This window comes from Brachionichthys hirsutus, unplaced genomic scaffold, assembly GCF_040956055.1.
Source record: "Brachionichthys hirsutus isolate HB-005 unplaced genomic scaffold, CSIRO-AGI_Bhir_v1 contig_197, whole genome shotgun sequence".
Classification (NCBI taxonomy): Eukaryota; Metazoa; Chordata; class Actinopteri; order Lophiiformes; family Brachionichthyidae; genus Brachionichthys; species Brachionichthys hirsutus.
The window spans coordinates 322,191-347,404 of record NW_027180342.1 but is presented as its reverse complement, the minus strand read 5'-3'; the positions used below and the strand labels follow the sequence as shown (position 1 = coordinate 347,404).

At 43.1% G+C, this 25,214-nt stretch overlaps 1 protein-coding gene across 1 annotated transcript in view; it reads right to left on the bottom strand.

Annotated features, from left to right (window-relative positions):
- The window catches only part of LOC137913743 (AT-rich interactive domain-containing protein 3B-like), a 38,614-nt gene that overhangs the window by 12,960 nt on the left and 440 nt on the right, over positions 1-25,214 (bottom strand). The window contains exons 2-4 of the mRNA XM_068757374.1: positions 23,816-24,448; positions 5,830-5,904; positions 5,234-5,306 (exon numbers count right to left, since the gene is read on the bottom strand). Coding sequence (XP_068613475.1) covers positions 5,234-5,306; positions 5,830-5,904; positions 23,816-24,448 — 781 coding nt within the window. The remainder of the gene's footprint in view (positions 1-5,233; positions 5,307-5,829; positions 5,905-23,815; positions 24,449-25,214) is intronic.

The window sequence follows — 25,214 nt, the reverse complement described above, 5'->3', positions numbered from 1 at the left end:
CACTAAATCTTTGATCACATATACATGGTAGGAGGCCTCCAATAAGAATAGTTTTGCAACTTATTTTGGAATCTGTCTTGGGGTAATGATTAGAGAGCAGTGGTTGGGATCTGTATACCATTTGGATCTCCGCCCTTTCCTGAGAGGCCCATTACAGCCAGTGCTGGTCTTTGACTATGTTTTCCTGCTTATCTTTCTGTCTGGTTGGTGAGCTTGTTTAGCCTCAGCTGACTGACAAAGAGCTTTTAAATGGACATGAAAGAGCATGGCCTTGCTCCGACACAAGCTGACCGCTGCCTCCCTTAACCTCCCGTCTGTCACCCCGGCACCCCGTCTTCTACGGAGGTTTCCATGTCTGCCTTCGTCATCCTTCATCCTCTCCTTTCACACATACAGACACATGATGGTCACTCCCTTGTCTGCTGTCCATCAGCACTGCCCTATCAGAAAAAGGTTGGCCTCCACTTATTTGGAGATCATTAATCATCCCCTGTAAAACAGGAGGCCCCTTAATCCAGTCCCTCCTCCCCTCTGGCCTCACCAAGCAGGCCACAGCATTGCCCTCCACCCCTATCCCCCATGGTGTTATCAAGTTTCGGTGGTTGTAACTGTAGCACAATAAACAGAGGGGGAGGGAGGATGGAGTGGGGGCCATTGTAGGAAGAAAGGGATAGCGACAGAAAGAAAGACAAGAGAGGACAAAATGTCATTTCCTAAGTACACTTTATTGTTGCCTTCTATCTAAATGATGCCTCTTGGGTTTCAAAAGCTACGTCCATTAAGAGAATTGCGTCTTTAATGGGTCAGGAAAAGGATGGAAACACGTTGTTTGTAAAGTTCCAGATAAGCGTAAAATGAATTGTGCAACAGTTGTGCAGCAAAGAGTCCGGTTGATCAAACACGAGCGGTTTACAACGCAACACCATCCAAGATGGACAAATGCACTCACAATACGCAGTGTTTTTGTTGTTTAACCAACCAGGTGGTGCCACTTTCCAGAAGTGTGCTGTGTTAACTAATGGTAACTGTGGCCATATCAAAGAGCTGGAGAATTTTCCTATTGCACCGTTGTGTTTGTACAGAGGGCCCGCCTGTTACGAGGGCTGGTGTGAGGCTGACCGGGGGAGTAATATAATGCATACATGGATCCCCCCCCAGAGTCCATTCATTGCGTAATTGGTGTGGACAGAGCTCTCCGTCTCAGGGTTACAGTTAGGGAACTTCCTCTAAAGTCCTGCAGAGAGGATGTCATATTGGTTTTCTCCAAATCTGGATAAAATGGAGGAGACATGAGCTATTTATGCTTTCATTTCATGCAATTCTTTTTTTTTTTTTCATTTATTTCATAGCATATTTTAAATGTTTGTTGGGTAAATCAAAAATGTCTATCTGTCCATTTGAAGAACAAGTGTGAACAATATTGAATTTAACAATTTTGATTAGCGGTTAACAATCTTTGTAGGTCAAGCTGCTACGCCAAACCTGAGAGAACCGCTGCCAGCCACAGTGAAGACAGGAGCAGAGCAAATCCACTGCAGTGAGCATTAACCGTCAAGCTGCTGCTAATCGAGACATTGTTATGATCATTAATATTCCTCTTTCCTTCCCTGGATCCTATGAATTCTTCTAAATCTACTATGGAGGGATTGTTCACTAAAGTAACCCTGAAGCAGCGATAGCAGTCCATGTGGTCCCTCTTAAACTGAATCTACACTTCCCATTATGTCACAGTGGGATGGTTCTAGCCTTTGCTAACCATAATGTGTGGGGGTTTCTAGCCGGAGTAGAATGAGATGAATTGCTTGTCTTTACCCAGTTGCCTCCTCCCTTTTCAGCTGGCGATTTTACTGAACAGGAGCCTCACTCTCTGGCTCTGTCCATCACAGCCTGCAGCCATTAATCATCTCAAGTGGACATCGCTGACAGGCAGTTGGCTGCATCGCTCTTTTATATTTTACTTCTGTTTTTTTTTTTTTGTAGGGCTCCGACCACTTCCCCACCCTTGATTGCCTTTTCACAGCCTCAAGTAATGCCACAAACTCCATTCCCAATGAGAAAGTGGCTGGGTGTTAAGCCAAAACAAACATCCCCCCCCCCACCATGTGTTTAATTGCAACCTTTGAGGTGGTTAATGGCACGGAGCTAGCGTCAGAGCTTTTCTATTGCTTCCCAGTGGGGGTGAAACTGCAAAAACCATAATGGCGATGATAAACAATGATGTTGATGTAACTAATGCAGAAAAACATCTTCCACCCATAGACCGTGAGCAGTTCCAGTACGTTTACAATTCTAACGTCGATGAATGGCACAGGGTTCTGCAGCTCTAAACTATATGGACAAATAACTCCACTTGGTAGGTTGGAGGGAAAGGGGCCAGCAAAGGATGCTAAGAAATAGGATCCAAGGAAATAAAGGTGGCGAGAGAGCTTGTATGCATGCGTGTCTTCTGCCATTTCTGCAATGTAGAGCCGATCAATGGGCCCCTTTAAACACAGACAGGATTTAGGACAGCTGCTAAAATTCCTTAACCATTAAAGCACACACACACACAAACACACGCCTGTTTTCAAGCACAGAGGCAGGAAATGGGAATCCCTCGTAAGGTTTCCTTCCGCTGTTGCTTTCCTCTCAAGGCTTTGAGGCCCCTGTGCTGAAGTGGGAAAAGCACTTCACCATTTGTCTCTCTTCATCCAGAAATTCAACTGGAATTCACAAACCCATCTTAACGTTTCACAAAATAAGGTACTACGTTCGAACGTTCTGTTTGTAAGGTCAAAGAAAGAGGCGCCATTTCCCATTATTATCATCCGCTGTTAGCCTTCTCTATCCACAGAGAAACATTAAATTAAACAGGCTTTCCAAGTAGTCTTTCATTAAGAAGAGAGCAATAATCTTGACCTCATATCATCTATAATAAGAGAAAAGGAGCGAGGACTAAAGACACAGTAATTAGAGGGAAAGACCAGTATGTGCATACCACTCTTCCCTCTTCATCTTTTATAGTCCTGGCAAAAACAGCCAAAAGGGAAACCAGCAAAGCGATTTGTTCCATGTGGTTAATACTCTGGTCCGAGGGACAGCAGAGGTCAGCCATGTGCCTCTTGCCTTACAGGAGGGCTGCAAAGCTCCCTTTACTAGTTAGCTGATATTATAATATATCCTCATGTAGAATTGGTTGCATTAGTTTTGTATCGTCAATAGAAACATCCCTATAAAAGCCTGCATCGGAATCTGAAGCACCATACAGCCATAGCGGTTTCATTTTCACCTTTCCTCGCTGTGAAAGTCAATTTGCCGTGGGGACTCTTTGCTTTTCCCCAAATCACAAAGAGCAAAGACAAAGAATCAACTGGACTCCCTGCAGGTTGGTTGAAGATGTTTCACTTCTCATCCTTTTCCCCCAAAGGAAAACACAACATTTCCATTTCATACAATGTATTACACCCAAGCAGCCTGTAGACAGATGTGTCGTCACGCTCTGACCCTTGTCCTCCGCTACAGGCCAGTTGTACTGATGATGATGACGATGATACAGGAACTTGATCAATTCAAGCTGATTCAAGTTGTACTCACTTGAGGTTAGGTTAGGTTAGGTTAGGTATTTATTTATTTCAGGCAATGACAAAAAGCACACAAAACAAAACAACAAAACAACAAAACAACCCGTGCCACATTGCACGAGCCACATTTAAACAATGTGGCTCGTGCAATGTGTGCTGTAATTCAACTGGATCGTTTTTAATTTACTTTTATTTAAGAGATTTTATGTTACAAGATAAATATGCAAAAAAATCAATAATATTGATCCTTTAATCGTGTCACGAAAACACAAGTATGGAATGATTGAAAAAATAGGTTTAAGGTCTTTGTTCTTTTTAAATTTAGTAGATGCAAATTTCGAGAACATAATGTGGTTCATGCTAATCAGCCAGTTATCTTCTTTTAGGTGGCATTTTAGTCAGCTTGATGGATTTCTCTGTCTGACCAGTGAGAGTAAAGGGTCAGCCAAACACTCCCATTGTCTGCCACCGGACAGAAATGCTAACAGGACCCCTGACAGACCCCAAACCCTCCCTCTCTCCGACCCGACTTAATTCATCACCCTCCAAACAAGACCTACGGATGCTCCAACCAGACCAGACACTCAGAAGGTGCTGCGCTGGTGAATGCGACTTCATCAACATGTGAACATGAACATACACACACACGCATGGCGATCCCCCCCCCCCCCCCCCCCATCTACACGTACGCACGCACCACCATCCATCCCAGTCTGACAAAACAAACTAAGCATCATATACACAGTCACACACACATATCACATCACCCATCATTGCCTGTGACAAAACATAATAATTTTGAACTGGACACAGACACAAACACACACACGCACACACACACACACACACACACCCCATCATCACTCAACACAGCATGCCAAAACATAGTGAGAAGTAAGCAGCACTGTAATTACGTTGTGATTCGCTCTGGGTGGTTTTGCTCGAGCCACATCACCTGCTTGCCACAAGTTTTGTCTCATAAAAGTTTAATTGCATTAACTGCCTTGTCAGGGCAGTCCTGTAGGAAAAGGAGCACATGGCCAGATGAGCCTGCCTGGCTGCAGTCCAACATGGGTCACTGCTAGATCCTCTTGGCTCGGACACAGACCTCAGCTGCTGCCCTCTTAAGGACGTTACTCCAGGGATAGGAATTAGTGAAGGATTTCTTAGCTAGTGAGAGTTACAGCATACGTTTTCAGTTCATCAGTGACACTTGACAATCATTCTAGAAGACCAAATCTGCACAGGAAACAACTCATTTATTTGCTACCGTTATGTAGGCTCTCGCAGCACTTAGAGTGTGTTTAAGCCATTTGTTCTGCAAGCATGCACCAGGCAATCCATAGTGGAATTCCAGATGCTCCTTCACAAATAGAAACCCCTCCTCACAGGACGTGAATCAGGAGTTGTGGGGTATTTTCCTTTCCCCCAAATAGCAGAGGATGGAAAATTCACCAATATATCAAATTGTTTTACTCTTAACTGTAACATTTGAAACAATGTGCGTGCGTTCAAAATTGAGAGCAGAGGCATTATTCAACGAGAAATGAAGCCTGAAAATGTTGTCTAAAACCCAATCTGGAATTTTAAATGTTAAGTGGATGCACTATTAGTGGATCTGACTTGTGGCCTTCCGGATAAAGAAAATATGGGCTTCCAGAGAATTATCTTACCTCTTTTCTGCATGAAGGTGAAAAGATCATCCAAAAACTCCTTCCTTTTGGGGTCATTGTCCAGTTCATACAACTGAAAGAGAAAACAGCTTATTATGGACACATTGAAGCCACTTATCAGTTCACCATGACATGGAGGCAAAATTATAATTCTTGCTGTGTCTGGCACTCATGATTCTTACCATGTGAACAATTCAGCATGTTAAATTATCATTTATAATGTACACCCTGGCTGGACAAATTATGTGCACAGTTTTGTGCAGTTCCTTTTTTAAACCTCAGTTGCTTGTTTCCTTTCTTACCTGACTGATAATGCCTAAAATATTATCACGATCTATACTTTGTATTTATTACGTATAAATCAGATAAGAACTGAAACAGTTGACAAATCTCTTTTGCCTGTGGAGATTTATTTCGCTCACTTAACAACGTACTCTGAACGACGACTCTGAGTCGTTTTACAATTCTTACTATTTCCAATTGACTTTGACAAGAATTAATGTTTTGGTGTAAATAGTACAATTAACAATTCCCCTTTTAGTTGAATGACTGAACAGAATGAAGGCATCCCATAATCACAGTCTCCACATGCTGACCTTAGCAAAGTCTCTGGAGGCCTCTCCTCTTCCTCTGCTACTGTCAGCTTCATCTGCCCAGCCTGTGCTTCCATTCTACAAGAGAGAAGAGAGAAAACACATGCTTCTATGGGTTCCATTTCATTCCATACAAGCCATTCCAAAAAGACAATTGTCCAGAATAAGATTATGTTCTTGCATTTTAGCCTTAATATAATAATAAATAACGAATTTATAAATTCTAATATTTATATAGTATATAAAATACATAATATACCGGGTAACCATAATATAACAATAAAGGATCAAAATAACAATTTTATCCTGAATTTAATGTAATTTATTTATTTGAGCGCCAAACATCAGGCATAAACTCAAAATGAACTAAAATAAAATAAAAAAACACATTTTCAGAAACATACACAGTATACATGTTTAGGATGCCCAAAAGGATTAGGATGAAGTGTGAACTTATGAAATCCTACCCCCCTTCATGAATCATGACAGAAGAAATACAAAGTCGTGCAACAAGTTATTTTGCCATAACTGATGTCCGTTTTCATCACCGATGTTGGAGCAAATATCTTACATCCAACATTTGCTTTACTTTTTGGTCTTTATGTACTCTTATCCTGCAAAGATCCCACTGGTTATAGATGGAAAAACTTCAAACAGACTAAAAGGCAAGCTTAACTCAAGCTCGGTAAAACGACTGCCAATATTGTGTCATACAAACAGATTCAAACTAACATATACTTAGAGAGTGCATTTTTCCAGGGGTTTGAGGAGTAACCTCTGGAGTTACTGTGCCTTTGAGCTCCTGTGCCCCCTCCCCCTTCATCCTCAAACATCTCCATTTGACCTAAACCATCTGCATCTGGGTCTGCCCTGCCCCCACCCATGTCTTCCGACCCAGCTGGATGCGAGGGCCCCCCATCCCTCAATCTTAACGCAGCTGTGACGGGTGGCCAAGTTCATGGAGTGTAGCTGGTTGTCAGGAGGGGCCAGGGGAGGGAGGACTGGTCACTAGCGCTAACGTGCACACTCACGCACACAAACGTGCAAAGACTTGATCATGGCTGTGTGTATGTTTGTGAGTGTGTGGAAATGGGGCAATGGCCTCACAAGATTGTGAGAAAGGAAAATAGGGGCAAAAAGGGGCGCACGGTATGTGCCGACAAGGAATTTCTTCTAAAGACACAACCTATAAAAGCATCAGGAATCAAAACAAGATCCGTGTAGAGGGGGACGTTAATAGCTGCAGCCCGGGGTCTAGTTTCAAACAGGAGCCCATTGGTCAGTGGCAATTACAAGGGCCGAAATGAGAGCTGGCAGGGCAAAGGTTGTCAAGGCCCCTGAGAGCAAGTCATTTTCACCCTGAGCCTCTATACGTGTAACAGTTGTCAACATTCCTGCTCCCTAAACAAATATTTGTCAGCAGGAGTGGAACTAAGTATTATCTGCATTAACAGTTAATCTGCTGATTATTATTTTTTACGAATAATTATTTTTACAAAAGTGTAGTAGCAGTCTGTATAAATCTAGAAGGGATTAATCCACTTTGAAGCGATTTGTAATTGTGGATTATTATTTCCATTAAAGTAATAACGTTGACTGTTGATTCGATTATATTCAACTGTTCTGTCGATGCACAGCACAACAAAAAGGAGTTTGCTACTGAACCAGAGTGCAAAGTAACAGTTAAACTAACCAAACTGGCCGTGCGATGTGCACACGCCGCTGCATCGGCCCTTCCTTATCGTAAACACATTATGCTCTCAATTTATGTTATCTACAATATGTTATAGAGATTACAGCAGGATCACGACAGTAAATATATAGCATAGAACATTTGCAGGACTTACAGACCTTTGTAACCTGCTCTGTTAACCTTTAACCATTATAAATGATTATAACAGAAGATAATCCAGACTGCAGCCACACGTGACATCACATAGTCGTCTTGCATACAAATCTTTGCATTTGGCACCGTTTTATACGTGCGTGATGTTCCCAGAGGGCGACACTGCAATCACTGACAGAGACCAAACAAAGAGCCATAAAGCTGCGCCCTTAGTCTGCTTGTTCGAACACCTACATTTAAGCACAGCACCAAGAAGAAGGAGAAAGGAAGGTGAAGGACACTGGTTAACCAAATATACTTTGTTTTCTGGTTGGGTTGCAGAAAAGAAAGATTTCTCTAGATTTTGATATAGATATATGAAAAAAATATAGTTGAGGGTTATAAATTACATCCTGTCCCCTATACCACTCTATTATATTCCTGACACAAGGCTCCTCGGTCTGAAAAAAGACCTTTTATTCTCCTCACATGTCACCAGGGGACTAAATCTATTTTTATTTCCCCAATAAAAGCCCGAGACATACCAGTATAGAAGAGGCTGGTCCCACTGAAATGTATGAGCTTGTTTCTATCAGTCAAATCCCACAGACTCTTCATTTAAAGCAGCAAAGCAGGACATCATTTCATTTAATGAGCTGGATTTAACTGTTGGATATTTTTACTTGAAAAATGCTGATTTTTGTTTAGAACTGGGTAAGTAACTGAAAACTGACAACTTAAAATGTCCAAATATCAATTAATAACATTAATAGTTTCTCCACAGCCTGTTCTCACGGGAATCAAAGCTTAGCTCACCAGATTCAGGTGACTGACTGACTGATTTTTCGTGAAACGTGTTGACAAACAAATAATCTGCACACCGACACACCATTCCCCGAGGGACATCCTGCATTTTGTGAGCACAAGGTGTCCCTGAGATCAAGAGCAAAGGTCGACCACTGGCCCGTCAATGTCGGTCGCTGGCACCTTGTTAACGCCCCCCCTTGGTTTAATGATAGAACTTCTAATATTTCTACATTGATATGTCCAAAAATGACTAAATCCTTGTTGCTGTCAAAAATTCAGATGAATGAAACGATCACTGATGTTACACTAATTGAATGCATTGATGAATGTGGGGGTGGATCACGTGGTTACCCTAAAAACGGAATAGTTCATCTTGATACATAGCGATTCAAGGACACAAAATCACACATTTTGGCCTTATTACCGACCCCATGATTGTAAAGTCACACCGACTATGTTATGTACATTCTGCTAGTCATAACACAAATTAGTTCAAGTCACTGAGAAAACACGTCTATTCATAGAGCTGGCTAAAAAAAACAGTAATTGGAACATGAAGACATGTCGGCTCTTGAATCGGGCCCTTGGTCAGCTGAGGAATGTTAACGTCACGACCAGCACTCCACCTAGAAAGGACGTCTTTAAAAAAAAAAAAAAAAAGAATTCAGGACAGAAGGTCTGATACGATTATGCATCGTTTAAATCATGTGCTTCTGGGATTGTGTGTATGTTAATCATCTTTGTTACCACAGTATAGATGTCTGAAGTTTCCCTCCAGTCTTAGAGCCAGGCCTCAGGTAGCATATTTAAAATGATTATTTAAAGTCATTCATCTTCTTGGCTGCTTTATTTTTTATTTAGCTAATCCCAGCTGACTGCGGCTGAGAGGCGGGGTACACCCTGGAAGCATCACCACACGAGGAACCCATTTTCGTCTGTAAGCGGAAGTCTCTCTCATGCTGCTAGCTGGTTTACTGGCCCGGCAATGGGTGGCCTAATCACATTACGCTTATATGTGACAAATTGGCGCAATGCAAATCCGGGATAAGAAAAAGGCTGATGACCACAGGTCAGCTGTTGCTAGCAGAGGGTAATTAGCGGATTCTGAACAGCAAGAAATAGGTGCAAAACAAAAAAGTCGATAGTCGATAATTCAAAGAAGATTAAATTGTGTAACTGCGATGTTATTGTCCCACATTACAGTAGACTTCATTCCGCCTACTGAAAGTTGACATTCTCTGCATATAACTCCTTCACCGCTGGAGAATCTACACTCTCATTGATACGTGGCTTGAGGTATATTCTACGCAGCCATTATAGAAAGACATCCGGACTACAGCCACCATTTTAGTGAGGCCAGGCATGCCGGAACAAGAAGGGTTAATGGCTGCAGAGTGGGGGATGGATGAATGGCATTGATTGCTCAGGATGTTGACAGCACTTCTCCAATTTGGTATTGGAGCTGTTATTAGATGAAGAGGCTTATTTATAATAAAAGCATCATGTGATTTACCGTCACTGCGAATAGGAAGCAAGCGCTGATTTAAGGTCCTCCTCATTGCGTTAGATTCAATCATCCGGAGAAGAACGGGAGCGAGAACATTTTATTTTCAAAAATCTCAGCAACAATTGCACGATGTCTTTTTATTTCAATTTCAACGAGGTGGTTTTCATTCTACAACAGGCTTGTTGATTTGCACTGGTATGATGGCAGGAAAGAACATCGGAAAAAATAAATCTGATCTGAAACGTGGAATAGCTCTGAAAACAGTGGCGAGTCGTCCAGTTTGGTCCTACAGACGAAACAAAGCGTAATGAAGACAAGTACTTGTATCTGCCATATTAGAGCCCTGTGACCCCTGAGCCGTGCCCCCAACTCATCTCTCCACTCTGAGCTACTGCCACATCTCTCTCTGTCACACCCTCCAACAGCACCACACTGCAATCCAAATCCCCTGGGCCACAGTCATTGAACAGGAGGTTCAAATCAATAGCCCTGGATGTGCAAACACAGGGAAGCCCCCCCCCCCCAGCCTCCTCCAGGCGCAATCTTAAAGCCCACGTCAATTCTCATCATCCTCTGTCATCTACCACAACACCAGGGAAACTGAGATGAGGGCAGGATCTGCTCTCCCACGGTGTCCACATCCTGTACGTCCTGCGACACGTTTTAATTGTGACTAGACCAGAGCAGGTTTCCATGGGAAAGCGTCATCAAATTGCAGCTTTCCACTAAAAAGATTAAGGAGCCATGATTATCACCAATTAAAACAAAATACATGCAAACAAGGAAGATCTCTATGGCAACCCCGGGCAGTAAATCAAGAGTAACAAAATGCCCGTGCTTTCATTGCAAGCTCCGCCAGAATAGACACAAAAGGGAGGGTGACTTTTGTGAAATTCACCAACATTCCTGTACACCAGTAACAGGGCCTCACTAACAGGAGGGCCCCGCTCATCCCACAGGTACTCTTAACATCTCATTCCAGAACTAATCTTTTTTAGCCAAATTGCTGCCTGTCAAAACAGTTCAGCAAAGGAAATCTCTTAAACAGACACAGAAGCAGTAATTTAATCACAATCTAGGCCTCCCAACAGAAATCTGGATCGCAGCCAACAATAGTGATAAACGAAAAGCAGTCAGAAAACAGGCAACACAAATGCATAGTCATTTAATTTCTTCTTTTTTACATTTGAGTAAAAACCTATTAAAACCACTCGTGGTGGCGCTTTCTATTTTTATAGAGTAATTGAACATATAGTGCGGCTACCCCAGACAGATGCAGTTTGTAGGCATTTACTGCACTTTGTGCACCCGGTAATAAAGATAACCGAAGCTGTGATCAAAGCAGATAAATGCTACTGGAAATCGCGCGCCATGATTCCTTTAGTTGAAGTCTATCTGCATCATTTCCCACGTGATTTCACAGAAAGCGAATCTGCTGCCTCTCAGCATGCATGTAAAAACAAGCACCGTGGGGGGGGCAGCAATCGGTAATCCTAATCAAATAATTGAGGCCATGATCCCACAGCAGGATGCCAGGAATCATTTATAGTCTTCTGGTGTGGGGAGGGGTTGATGAGTGAGGGGTGTTGGGGGCAGGCCTGAGCAGATAGTTTTCTTTACCTTCAACCTACAATGCTGCACGAGATCTAATGGCGAGCGTCCCTTTGCTGCGTCCAACTAATTGTTATTCCTTGTAGGACGACAAGGAAGTAAATCTCACTGCCACTTGGAACATATGGTAGAATTCCTACTGAGTAACAGATAAGGAGGCCGTAAGTTAGATTTGTTCTCATTAAGGAGGCCAGCAGCAAAAAAAAAAACACACAAAAAAAAACGGACCCACGGTCCTGCCTGCCTCAGAGTGTCCAGTCATGTTTCTGTCTTGAAGATTTTTTTTTGGCTTTTGGAGGTGAACAGACAGAGTGGCAGGGACACAAGGGGCTAAATGTCCAGGGGCCAGAACGTGTAGCTACCTGCCCAGGCGTCAGCAGAGCTAAGAAGGCCACTGAAAAACAGGGCTTCAGGCTAGACCACCCCTCCCTCCATTAATCACTCCAATTACAAAGATGAAAAAGAAACCGAGGAAAAAAGATAGGGGCTGTCACATATAGAAAGAAAGGATGAAAATAGGCAGGCAGAGTGACACAGAAGAAAAAAAACTTGATCAGTGAACGTCTTCAACTCATCTACTGCGAAACCATCAGGAAAGGAAGGAAGGAGCGGCTCGCATTTAGTCCCTGAGTAAACGTGTAGGTTGGTGACCAGCAAGTCTGGTTTGTCAAATAAACTGCATTTGTTCAGCTCTGAGCTTTCACCAAGACGCCACATTCCACAGGCAGAGGCCCCATCCCCCATCACACTAGCTGGCCCCTTTCCATGCCTCACACAAATGCAACGTTTATGGGCTGGTGTGGCCAGAAGTTCACACTCATTGGTTCAAAGACCCGTTCATAGGCAAAGCAAACATTTTAGTGGATCACATCTGCGCCGCCACATAGAGTACTTCACAAGTCAATTCTTTCCCGTAGTGCTCCAATAAACTACACCGGAAAGCTAAACTAAACTAAGCAGAGTTGCACACTATCCCTCAGAGCCCCCCCCCCCCCCCCCCCCCCCCCCTCACTTGCAATTTGATTTGAATAGATTAAGCGACAGACATTAAGAAGTCTCTAACAAGCAAAGCATTTATTTCACAAACACGTAACGTTACATCCTTCCAGTGAATTGAGGCTCAAAGACTGTAAAACCATTTTTATTGTAATTCTGTGGCCCCGTGTAATCGGTGCTGCTTTGAGCAAACCATTTCACTGCTGCATCGATGTCAAAGGTTCTATTCACCTTTTCTGCTGGGTTAAAAGCTTTGCTCCAAAATATCTTGCATATCTCACATCGTTCAGGGAGCAAGTATCCACTTCACTCCCGTGCTAATGGCAGCCGTAGACATCACACTGACCTGATAGGCTTTTATATACATTCTCATTATACTGGCAGCACCGGGAACCTGATACATTCATGATCAACAAAAAGCCTTCACTACTATTAGGACACATCACATCTAATTACATATGAAATCACGTAGCTCACAGTGCTTGCAGTCAGATGGGTAAATGCCTTCTTTGTGTGGTTTCATTCTACAGAGGTTAGGGGGGGGGGGGGGCTAGAAGCGCGTCCCGTTATGTTTTCCTCCATCAGAGAAGTTTGTGTTATGACTATCGCTCTAAATCTGTCGTATCATTTCTGTATAGCCTAATCAATGGGGAATGATTTCTCTGTTCAGAGACAGAGGTATCTGGTTCCTCTCAGCTAGTGTTAAGTGTGCCGGGGCATTCCACCTCTGACAGAGCAGTACCCTCCAGGGAGCCGCGGTGGGACGGTGCAGCCCGTCACGCATCTGGAGCTCATCTCCAGGGGCTGACGAGCCACTACATCTCTCCTGGGTGACCCCAAGATCCGAACAAAGTTCTGCAATCCTTACTCATTCACTCCCATCACAATTAGCCAGCAGATAACTAATTTAAATAATTTTATGCTTGTTCGAGAACTCAATTCTTGACTATTTTGAAAATGATATGTTGTAACCGAACAATGCAACAACAAACCGTTATATACAAGGATGTGGTGGATAATACAAACACAAAATCAAGGTACTTTAAATTTGGACAAACTATCGATAGTCCACGTGACATAAAATATTTACAACTGTCAACAATTAAGTTGATTTGATGAAAAAAATAAAAAAATGATGTTTTTGTCAGAAGGAAAAATTTAATGGGCTGATCTCATGTCAGACCGTAATTTTGATTTCAAAGAATCTAGAGCCGCGCCTTCACCTTTTACTATGCAATCACTTCCCAATGGAAAACCACAGGTCTGGCAGATGTGATCAGATCAAATAAAACTGTGAATTCTCTCATGGAAAATGGGTTTACTGCAGCATCACGGGATATGATATAGATACCAGAGCAAACAGATTGGACTGAAGGTATTACAATAGCCACAAAAGCATATAGTAACCAACTAGAAAAGAACTCGGAGCAGAAACCTCCACCAAGCAGCTCATTCACATCGTAATTAGATTAACACCATCCACATGGTTATCTGGATCATCATCAAAAGGTTCTAAATTGTTCTTGGTATCTTTGTACATCAAACACGAAAAGTAAAAGGGAATCGGAGTTGATGTGTATCTTAATATTTTTTTTTGTATAAATCCATACGGGTATCTGGATCGCTGTCAAAAGTTAGACCACAAACACAAACAGCTCTATTTGATTGATTAAATTTGCCCCGACATTTTCATGTATACCCACTCGTGGAAAGTGGATATGCATTACTTAATGTTAATTGTCTCCAAACACATTGGATTTTGTTCCAATGTTGTGCTATCAATCCTGAAATAAATACTGCTTCTGTGCTTTTTTAAACAATTGATCTGACCAGACAAAGTCCCTGCATTGGCGCTTCCTCGGATTTTCTAATCACATTTATTTAGGGCAGGAAAACCTGAGATGTCTCTGTTTGACCAGATGGTGAGCTAATCAAGGCCGGCTCCGCTGGGGGGTGGGGGCATCCCAAATCTGCAACAAACATTATTGAACCGTGTTCCACATTAATATGGAGATCGTCAGAGAAGAGCCTGGTGATTTGATACACAAAATGTACATTTACGACAGAGAGTATATTTATTACCCTTATAACATTTAGATGGCAAGATCATGTTCTGTCAAATAGAATACAATCAGAAACACATGCTCTCCAGCCTGCACCACACTGAGGAGCGTGATGCAATATAAACTCTTCAACCTCCAACATATCGTTCTTATAATAACCTACATTCTTGGTAGTGTCTGTTAATAATTCCATTTTCTGTGCCGATCTTTAATCATTTACTAACATGGCTTCTGAAATTATTGACTGCAGTTGACATGGTCCATAGTGCTATTCAGTGTGATTGTCTATTAACCAGATCAGCTACAGGTTACCACCTAAAGTGCGCTTTTTCCCAACATTTCATGTTTTAACACAAGCCTTTCTCGACAAAAGGTGAAGACAAAAAAATAGATATAATCAAATGGAGTGCAGTCCAAAGTTTTAGATTTTACATTTATAAATGTACATTGACTTGCTGTATCTAGCCAGATTGTTTATATTTCCATCCCTCAAATTATCACATTATGACAAGTCTTTAAAAATGACTACTTTACATTCATCTTCTAATACGAAGAACATTTATGTATTAAAGAAAAAAACAACGCTTTTGCTTCTAGAGGACTTGAATGTCCAGTATGCCGTAATAGAAATAGGACTTCAAGGTTCAGATTGAAGTTACTTTAACTTTGCCTAGTGGGGAAATTCTAACAGCATACACAACAGCACAAGGTTCAGGATTCCTCTGTCATGCTTCTGACATAAGCTTACAGTTTGTTTCTTATGATGACGGTGAGCAACTTTGGAGGACATCCAGTCCTGCAGAATTTAACTGTTGGGAGCTGAGCTGTGAACACAGTGCTCTTACCGTTACGTGATGGTTCCTGGGCTGCAGCCAAAAGTTTTTTTTTTTTTTTTTTTTTACCCTTTCCTTCCTCCTCTGTTGGCAACACCCTCTTACACACATGATTACACACAGCTTGTATCTGAAAACTTGGCAGACGCACAACTTGGCCACATGGTACTAGAAACTACATGAAATTTTGGCAGGCTGCACAATGACTCTGCAAACTGAAAGACAGGCTGACTAGCAGGGAAAGCCTCCAGGAACAATTTTTTTTCTGTCCCATTCTCCTCTGCTGAGCTTCGTGGAAGGTCCCCGTCAGCTTAGCTTACGAGTTTACTCTAGGACCTTGACACAGTGGCCCAGTTAGCTCCCGCCGGCAGGTTGACACTAACTTGGAGCTCAGCCAAAGCAATCACAGGAGACAGCCAAGAAAACCGCTAACAACATTCAACTTTCACTCCATACCCCCGAAATGCCTGGCCTTCTCTACAAGGTGCAAAGGCCTGAGGTGAAAATCCCATTGTTGCATTCACCATGATAACTTTGTACCCACTGGCAGATGATTTATGTTGTTGATTTTGAGGCAGGGGAGGAATAAATTATTTCATTTTGTTGTATTTCATAACAAATGAATCACTTTATTTTCAAAATGCTGAGTGTTTTTCTCTGTAATACAACATTAGTTAAGCTGGAACACAATAGACGCGTGTGATGACAGAAAACCGCCTGCATCTCATTTCAGTTCACCTCAGCAGTGAGAACAGTGCTAAAGCTTTGGGTCCGTCCTCGAGGCCCTCTGGATAACCACTGTTTCAGCCCTGAATGTCGGGAGCCTACAAACGCTTGTAGTTTATATATATATATATATATATATATATTATATATATATCACAGTCAGACTAAATGCAAAGGTCATCGGGAAGAGAATGTGGCCCTGCACATATTGTTAGTTTAGTTTGGGCTTGCCATTTTGCATGGACCTAAGTTTGGAGGGACTAGTGTCAACCTGTGTCAACAACAATACCCACGTAATAACAGAATATAACATTGATAAATCTGCTCTTTGTCTGTCTCTCATTACACTATCAACTGAGAAAGGATGGACAGATGATTTTTGATTCCCCTGATTTAAGTTTACTTAAACTTCATAAATGACAGGAAAATACAATCGAGCTCACAAAAGAAATATGATCAATCATCAGCAGTCCTATAAAAAGGAAGTTACAACAACACAAACCAAATCAATAGTTGCTATTGTCGACACTTTATATGGAATGAGTATATCAAAAATTAATACTTTTTTAGCCATCAAAAAAGTAAATACCTAAAAATACTACAAGGACAAAGAGGACCTCTCATACTGTGCTAAGGGTCACTGCAATGTAAAGTGTAAACAGCAGTCTATGTACGAGTGTACTGCATATATCACTATACTCAATGAAGTCCGCCTATATAAAACTCAAGGAGACTTTGCTAAATAGTGTCCTATGTCCTTTTATCCATTTCTGTAGCTGTCAGATGCGTCTTTGTTTCATGTCTTTGTTTCATTTGGCTATTCCTCTTTCTGCCTTCATTAAAAAGCAGGTGTTGAGATATGCTGAGACGGAGTGGTTGTAAAGGACGAATAGAACCAGGAAGGGTGTAAGGAGGGGGCTTGTGGCTTCACTGATCGAATTACAGCAGGCATCAGTAGCTCAGTTTCCATTAGAAGCAAGGAAGTCAATCCTCCAGGGTCAATTTGGGGGGGAAGAAAGGTGCGACAACTCTAATGGACACGCACCATTTGCATTTAAATGTGAGAATTTTAGCTTCTGACTTCAATCGTACACAGACAAACAGTGCTTCCCCCCTCAGTGATATCGTCTATGAGAGGGTCACCCAAGAAGTCACGATGTTGATGCAGCGATCAGTTCAGTTGAAAGGTCGACGCCACGAATACTAAAGGCAAAAGGCCTTAATGGTGTAAGAGGCAAATCAAAAGGAAGCAACCACTCAGAGAAGCACAACATATTGTCCTCCCTTATGCTTCGTGTGTGTGTGTGTGTGTGTGTCCCCCCCCACTCCCCCCTTACAACATTTGAAGCAGTGTCTGAACTACTGGAGACTGAAAAACACTCAAACATATGGATCACAAAAGCTAATTGTTATGGCAGAATGGACTCTTCCAGTTAGTGTAGCGTTGGACGTGGCCATGCCGCAGTTCTAGTGACGGGAATGGACCGGCCAAGAGGAGTGTCCTCCTGTTGGCCATTTGTCGTGCCCTTTGGGATGTTTCTTCCTGCTCCAGAGGTCCTCCCCATCCTGACCCCCCTGTCCAGTCCCTTTAGCATTTCTTTTACAGCCCTCATGACACTGAGTGAAATGAATTGAAAGATCACCAATCAGAGACCTGACTGCAACGTGGACATGCACCCACCCACCCACCCGCCCGCCATCAAAGCCCTCTTGTTGGGAGCCCCTGGTGGGAATGTTCACTGTTTGAAGAGTTAACTCTTTAATTCTGTCTGGAATGTTTCCTCTGGGTGGGGCAGTATGGTGTGTTGAGTCAGCCTTCTAACCCCTTCCCCAGCAGCCCTCCTGCCCCCCCCCCCCTTCATCTGCTTACTAAATTCAATACCTCTATTTCTAGGAGGGGAAACATCCACACTTGGCTGTTAAGAGCAGGTCAGCACAAAAGGAACCTTGGTCTACGCCTGCGTGATTACACCTTATCCACAGCACAACTTTTCAGTTAAATCTGAATCTCACATTGAAATGTGAATAATTCTTCTTCTGACTATTAGAAGCCGTTTAACGGATGTTTGCCATCCATACAAATGTATCAAAAATCACAGAAAATGGGTAAAACCTCAGTTAAAGACGTTTCGGTCAGCATTTAAGCCCACGCCATACAACATCTGGAAAATACTGCTAATCACTGTCATACAGGAAGCTGAAAATGTACTCACATTAATGTTTGTCTGGCTGCCAACATGTCACCAGTTTATTTGCAATAAGAGGCAAAAAACACGTTTTGGTTTTTTTTGGCCCGAAGTGAATACATCGTCATGCGGTTGTCCTAAAGCTCATATCCTCCTGAGACCCAGCCCGCTGGCATGCGTCCTCTGTAATGGACAAATGTCCACTACAGAGGACATGCTAGCTGGCTGGGTCTCAGGAGGATATATTTGACCATTTGGATCAATACTGCGAAACTGAATTTCAAGGTTTCAAGAACAAAAGTGTACAGCCTCTCTAGGACTCTCAATATGTGGCCCTTTTTATAAATAATGGAATCTTTTAATTAAATTATATGTTCCAAGTAATTACATGCTTCCACTGGAAACTAAAAACAAAATGTAAGAACCGGCTACATAACACTAATTGTGCAGACCCTTAGTTTCCATGCTGACACAATTTCAGCCACGGCCATAAAGGCCAGGCTACTTTATGCTCAGAGTAGCATCCATCAGAAAAATGCCATTAAAAAAGGCAATCTAAAGCTAAAGGCCAAACCTCAGTCTTTCAACACAAGCAGTCAGACGATATGCAGATGCAACACTTAACAGAAATACATGCCATAGAAAATCACTTTGCTATCATTTGTCATTAAATTCTAAATGTACCTGTATATCTCTTAAAACATTTTTAATATTATATTTGAGTGCTTGAGGCTCGAACATAAATTCACTTAAACATAAACAATGAAATGCAAATTCTGATTGTGTTTGTTCTCGGTAAACAGTGAAAGAAGACTCCACTTTCTGGCTGAACAAATCCATGACTGAAGGAACGAATAGACAAAGTCATGGCAGCTCAGCCACTGTGTTGAGTCGAGTTCCAACACCTTTAGATTACAGTTACAGAGTCCTTGACACACATGTTCACTGCAGTAAACTATACAAGCTGCACTGATGAAGAATGAGGCTTACAGGTTTCAATTCCCTGCGTTCTCATTACCGGTAGTTTGACCATGACAGAGACGACACAAGTCCCACACATCGAAGTCATGCTGATTATTTTGAGATGCTTTAATGGATCTCATCTGAATGACCTCCATTTGCTGGCGGTTTGTACAAGCAGGGGTCAGACGGTAAGTCCGACCTTATTACATCAGTGCAACAGGAAGTTCAGTGAACGCAATGAACTAAGTACACCATCTGAAACCCACTGACCATTATGACATGCGCGATATCAACATTAAGATTCACAAGGCAGAAAGCGGTTGCATAGGCGATCATCATCATCATCATCGCAACTAAACAATACTGAAAAACAGAAAGTATAATTCTTTCAATCACTGCTGCAGCAGCGGGCTAATGTCCCATGGTAGAAGTTATTCCATTCTCAAAACGAAAACATGAGCCCATCTGCTAAATACAACGTCCTCCTCATTTATCATGAATGAACCATAAATGAGGCCAAACATTCTCTAAAGCCTCTAAAAGCTCGCACACAGTCCTTATTGATCTCCGCACTGTAGTCGCACAGCTTCCCACTTCCTGGCTGATATGTTTCTGGGGCGACAGCTAAATTATGCAACAGCGCTGGCTCAACAGTCAAGCCTCACTACTTGAGCAGTAAGAAAAGGAATGAGCGGCTGGGTTTCCGTAGCAACACATGTCCAGTTACTCTGTTCTTGTTACCCTTGTGGACCATCTTTTATATGTCAAATGTATCCCTCATGCAAGTTGTGAAGTACTTCTGTTTTCTTCTGTTCTGCAAAGGCATATAAGAGCAGCCCTTCAGCGATGATTTACTCGTAATCATCTGAAAGTTTGCAGATATAAAACATAGCGACTTATCCGACCCACATGACTAAGACTAACAAGGAAGGCACTCGGAGAGCGCAAACCTCCGCCAAGCAGCTCGTTCCCCTTATAATTGGATTTACACCGTCCACATGGTGATCTGGGTCATCATCAAAAGGTTCTAAATTGTTCTTGGTTCCTTTTATACAGCAACCATGAAACGTAAAAGGGAATCAGAGTTTGTGTATTTTTGACTGATTTTTTTAATCCAAAAATGGGATTTTCAATGTTAAAATGTAATATTTTTTCCCCGACTTCATTCTGGATCAGATCCAGAAGACAGTTTGCATGACGGTGCATATCGGACCCCTTTGTGACTGTGATTTTTGGTGAGTGAATTGAATGCATATCTTACAAGACATAATTTTCTTGAAAAAGCCTCAACTAAAAAGTAAATGGCAAAATCGGAATATGTGTCATTTGTTTGTATCCAGACGGGTATCTGGATCGCTGTCAAAATTTAATGGGATCTAAGTTAGACCAAGACCCACCTTCAGATATTTTTTCATCGAGATCCATAATGCTGCCAAGCAGGAAACAAACTAAGGCCATCAAAAGCATAACCTCCTTGGTAATTATCAGTTAAGTATCCTTATTATGTGTTTTAATGAATCCTGTCTCATTGCACAAGAGCACGTCTTACACCGTGATATGATTAAAATGTGACCATCAATCTGTGAACGTCGTGACTATTGCCATGGCTGGAGCACTCCTACAACATCCTATTCAGCTCTGAAGTGATTCAGTAGGTACTCGTCTATCCCCATGTCTTGTAACCATAGCGCCTTTAGCAGTGTTATTCTTTCTCAACGTTCTAAGTAAACAATACAAAAACACTGTTGCTCTGCCACTGAGCCAGCAGGTAAAGCAACGATAGAGCTGATCATGCACCGGATTAAAAGAGACGGTGAGGCGAGACACATTAAACAGCTTTTTCCTTCAGGGCACCTTGCTTGATTCTTGTTTGGTTAAGTGTAAAAAAAAAAAAAAGAAAAAGCAAAGCCAGCATAACGAAAAGATTTTCTAATGGTCGTAAGGCAGGATCTCTATGCAAAGTGGGCTCGTCATCCCTTTCCCTCTGTGATTACAGCAATGCAAATGCTCTGTTCACAGCTTCCACTTTGTCTCGTTTGTCAAAAGGTGGAGCTGCCTGGAACAAACAGCCGGTGAACTGGACGTATGACCTGTGAATCTGTGGAATGACGGCCACCGCTCTCCCACCACCTGTCGAATACCTCGCAGCATGTTAGTCACATCCAGCCAATCCAACGGCAGCAAAGCCACCACAATGCAGTCTGACAAACGGGAACTGTGTTCAGCAGCACGATTAGAATATTCTAATCATATGTAGAATATAGTAATGAGTGAAGGGATCTATGGGTATGAGGATAGAGGTGTGTGTGTGTGTGGGGGGGGGGTTCAGGGGTCATGTAGTGTCTGTTCCTCCACAGACGGGGGCAGAGTGTAATGCCCGACTGGCCCAGCCCTCTCTCCAGGACAGGCTTTGTCCATCTCCTTGTTTGACAATTATTTGCTCTGCCGTTTAGGACGGGGCTGAGGTCACCGCACACGATCACCAGCGGCACCCAAGTCCATCCAGCCACATTTGATCCGTTTAGACCGTCACAGATCCGACACATTTAAAGTCATAAAGATGGCCTTATCAAACTGCTGGCCTACAAGTAAACATGCCGTACCGTCATTACTAAAGGATGATGCGCTGTGAATGTTCCGATTCTCAAGCATGTTACTCATGCTTTACATTTGTTCCTATTGTTATTAGTTGCTTCAAATGTTGACAAATTATAATTCGATTATGTTCGTGACTCTGCCAGCTGTATAAGATGGATTCTCATTAAATATGATCTGAGATAGCTCTAAAGCATGACGGTGGATAAAATCCTCCACCCAATATGACATGAATATTCATGTGAATGGTTTTCCCTCTGTTTGCTACCTACATACAATCATCCATGCTTTTTGGACCTAATAAATGTCCTCCTAACATTATTGTAGAGGTCGGTATTTGTGGCATCTGACAGGCTTGTCACTGCCCCCCCCCCCCCCCCACACCAAAGACAATGACATAAAAAAAAAGCCTCCACTGTCCCCCTCCCCCCTACAGCAGTGCAACCTGAAACTGCCTGAAGAGATGAGCCATCATTAAATACTGCAGAGCTGACATAATGACAGGAAAGATAAAAGAGAGGAAACAAAAAAAGGCCAGACCAATTCTCGTTCCATAATGCCCAGCCCAACCCCCAGGCCCATCCTCCGGTCCTAATAAAAGACACTGGGCCACAGGGATAGCGCTGGTTAGCTGCAGTGGTCTTATGTTCTGACAGTATTCACACAGCACTGAGAAACCCCGTAGAATAACACAACTGCAATATCTGTTAACGCTAAGCCAATAAGCAGCACATAAAATGCAGCGACTCACAATATTAAATTCAATCGCGATTTATTTTCAAATAATTTCCAACAAATCCCTGCATGGGCAGCAGATATATGGTTCTAATAACAAAATATAGCTGCTCCTCCTCCCTCCTCTATACTCCTGCGCTCCCTAAATTTGGACATGTGGTTAAGAGAAGCACCATTCAAAGACATTTGCCTTTAAATAGACGGTAATAAAATCCAGACACATGCTCGTCGAGGACGCTCGGCCCCCTGATCAAGATCAGATTGGTCCTTTGACACTGCCCCACTCTTGTGTAACCAACGCTTTATATATCACGCACAGGCTGCTACGTTCTTTACCATGTCCCATGCTATGACGCTAAACCACATGTAGTTTCGGCTTGGCTCGTAGCTGGCATTCCCGCGTTCTGTAACACTGTGCTGTGACAATATTTACGTTCAAGGGAAAGGACCCTTGGCACGCAGCCGAAGCTTCTAGACGGGAGCGTAATGGGTTGCTACTGTGTACAACATCCAACCCTCTCGCCGACCCGAAAACCTTGTGCTGACCCTGCCGCCCACCCACAGCTCAAAGTAGCAGTTCTGACTGCGCTACCTGGATCAGAGCCAAACACGAGGCAGAGAAAAGTGCCAAGAGGGACGGCGAATGAGAGACACACACGCAGAATGTGAGAGAGACCGAGTGAGCGTGAACACGTCACGCCCCAGGCTGGCCCTCGGCCAGGAGACACTTACGAGGATTTTCAGCCGCAAAAGTCTATCGGCATTCAAGCATCCTTGGTGATTTAAAGTGTCTCGCAAAAGACACTGCTGAAGCAGTTTGTGCCACAGCAGGGGGTTGCGCCGGGAAATCAACCAATGAGAAAAGGGTTAGACGGGGCTTCCCTCTGTGTGCCGTCGCGTTTCGACAACGCAACCCCTCCAAATGCAAGAAATGTTTTGAATTTGAAACAGATTAGGATTGGGAGATGAAAGTATTCAGATACGATGTCATTCTGAAGAGAGTAACGCCCGAAGTACGCGCGCGACAGGACGTGCACACGGTACGAGGGGTGCATTTGGTAGATGATACTGGAAAAAGATCAAAACAGAGGTGATGTATGAGGGAAAGACCATGTTGGAAGACACCTCGATGGGACACTAACCTGTCTGAAGTGATCATCAAAGCCCCAGTCGGCTTGTCCATTCGGAGAGGTCGCCGAATGAGGTCCCGCAGGGGACAGACCCTCGTCGGGCTCCTGTTTCACTTTGATAGGTGGGGATGCTGTCCTCTGGGGGGCCGACGCAGAGTAACTGCCAAACGGACGCGCTGGGACGCGGGAGGCGCTCTGCTGCAAAGCGAGGGTCTGTTTGCGGAGGAACTCCAGACCAGTGGCGCTCCCCTCATCCTCATCACTTCCCTCATCCCCTTCCATCATCCCATTGTCGTCATCGTCGTCCCCAGAGTCCCGACCTCGGTCCTCATCATCCTCTCTTTCTGAGTCCACGCTGCTCTGGTTGGACACCCGGGGAGGCAAACCGCTACCAGGGACCCCTCCAGCCAGGCCTTTGCCCAAGAAAGGGGCCCCAGAAGCCCTGGCGGCTGCCAGGATGGCTTGCTGGGCTGCAACCTGCTGAGCATACATTATATGGGCTTCTCGCAGCTTCCTCTCTTTGCGCTCCATTTCCAGTCGGGCCTGCTGCTGGCGTTGGAGCTGCTCCATCACTGCCTCCAGCTTCATCCCCCCTGTGGAAGAACTCTGTGGAAAGGCCACGCCAGGCTCCTGAGACATGCTGGGCTGTGGGAGGAAAGGAGGGAGTCATGGTTGACCTACCATATAGTGAAATCTAAATACGCCTTAATCCTATTATACAGGAGGAAAAGAGACGCGTGCGAGGCACCCCCCCCCCCCACCCCACACCCCACACCGCCAAAAATAATACAATAAAACATTTTATGTGGAAACTAGAGGGATTTTGACATAGTCTCACAAATACGACACGGATAATCCAGCCCCACACTTTTCATCAGATTCACGAAGTAGTAAAGCGTGTTAATTTGTAACCACTCCCTTTGGTCAATGTTTGAAGGGGGGGGGGGGGGGGCTAAACATGGAACCTCTAAACATTTATAGAAGTAAAAATACACACATAAATCTAGGTCCATTAAAAAGTAACCTTGGACAGAAATGACAGAAGCAACCACAAATACTGTAAAACACGCGTAGAAACATGTATCGAATATTATGGTTTAGTCAGATAATGCAGATATCACATCTGACACGTGCAAAAAAAACAAGAACTACAACAGACAAATACAAAAATGATCGGTAATTCCAGATGGGGGGGATACTCGGACTCTTTCAGCATTGCTGAGTTTCTGATGGACTTGTAACAAACGTTTATTTATCAGAGCGAAATCCAGAAACATGTCTAAACATTTAAATCAAAACAAGGAGCAGGATAGTAAAATGGTGTTCAAATGAGTTAGGCAGGACGTAAAGTGATCAAATAGCCTCCAGCTGGAATCAGAATACTTCATTCATCATCTGTAAGTCCAGCGTT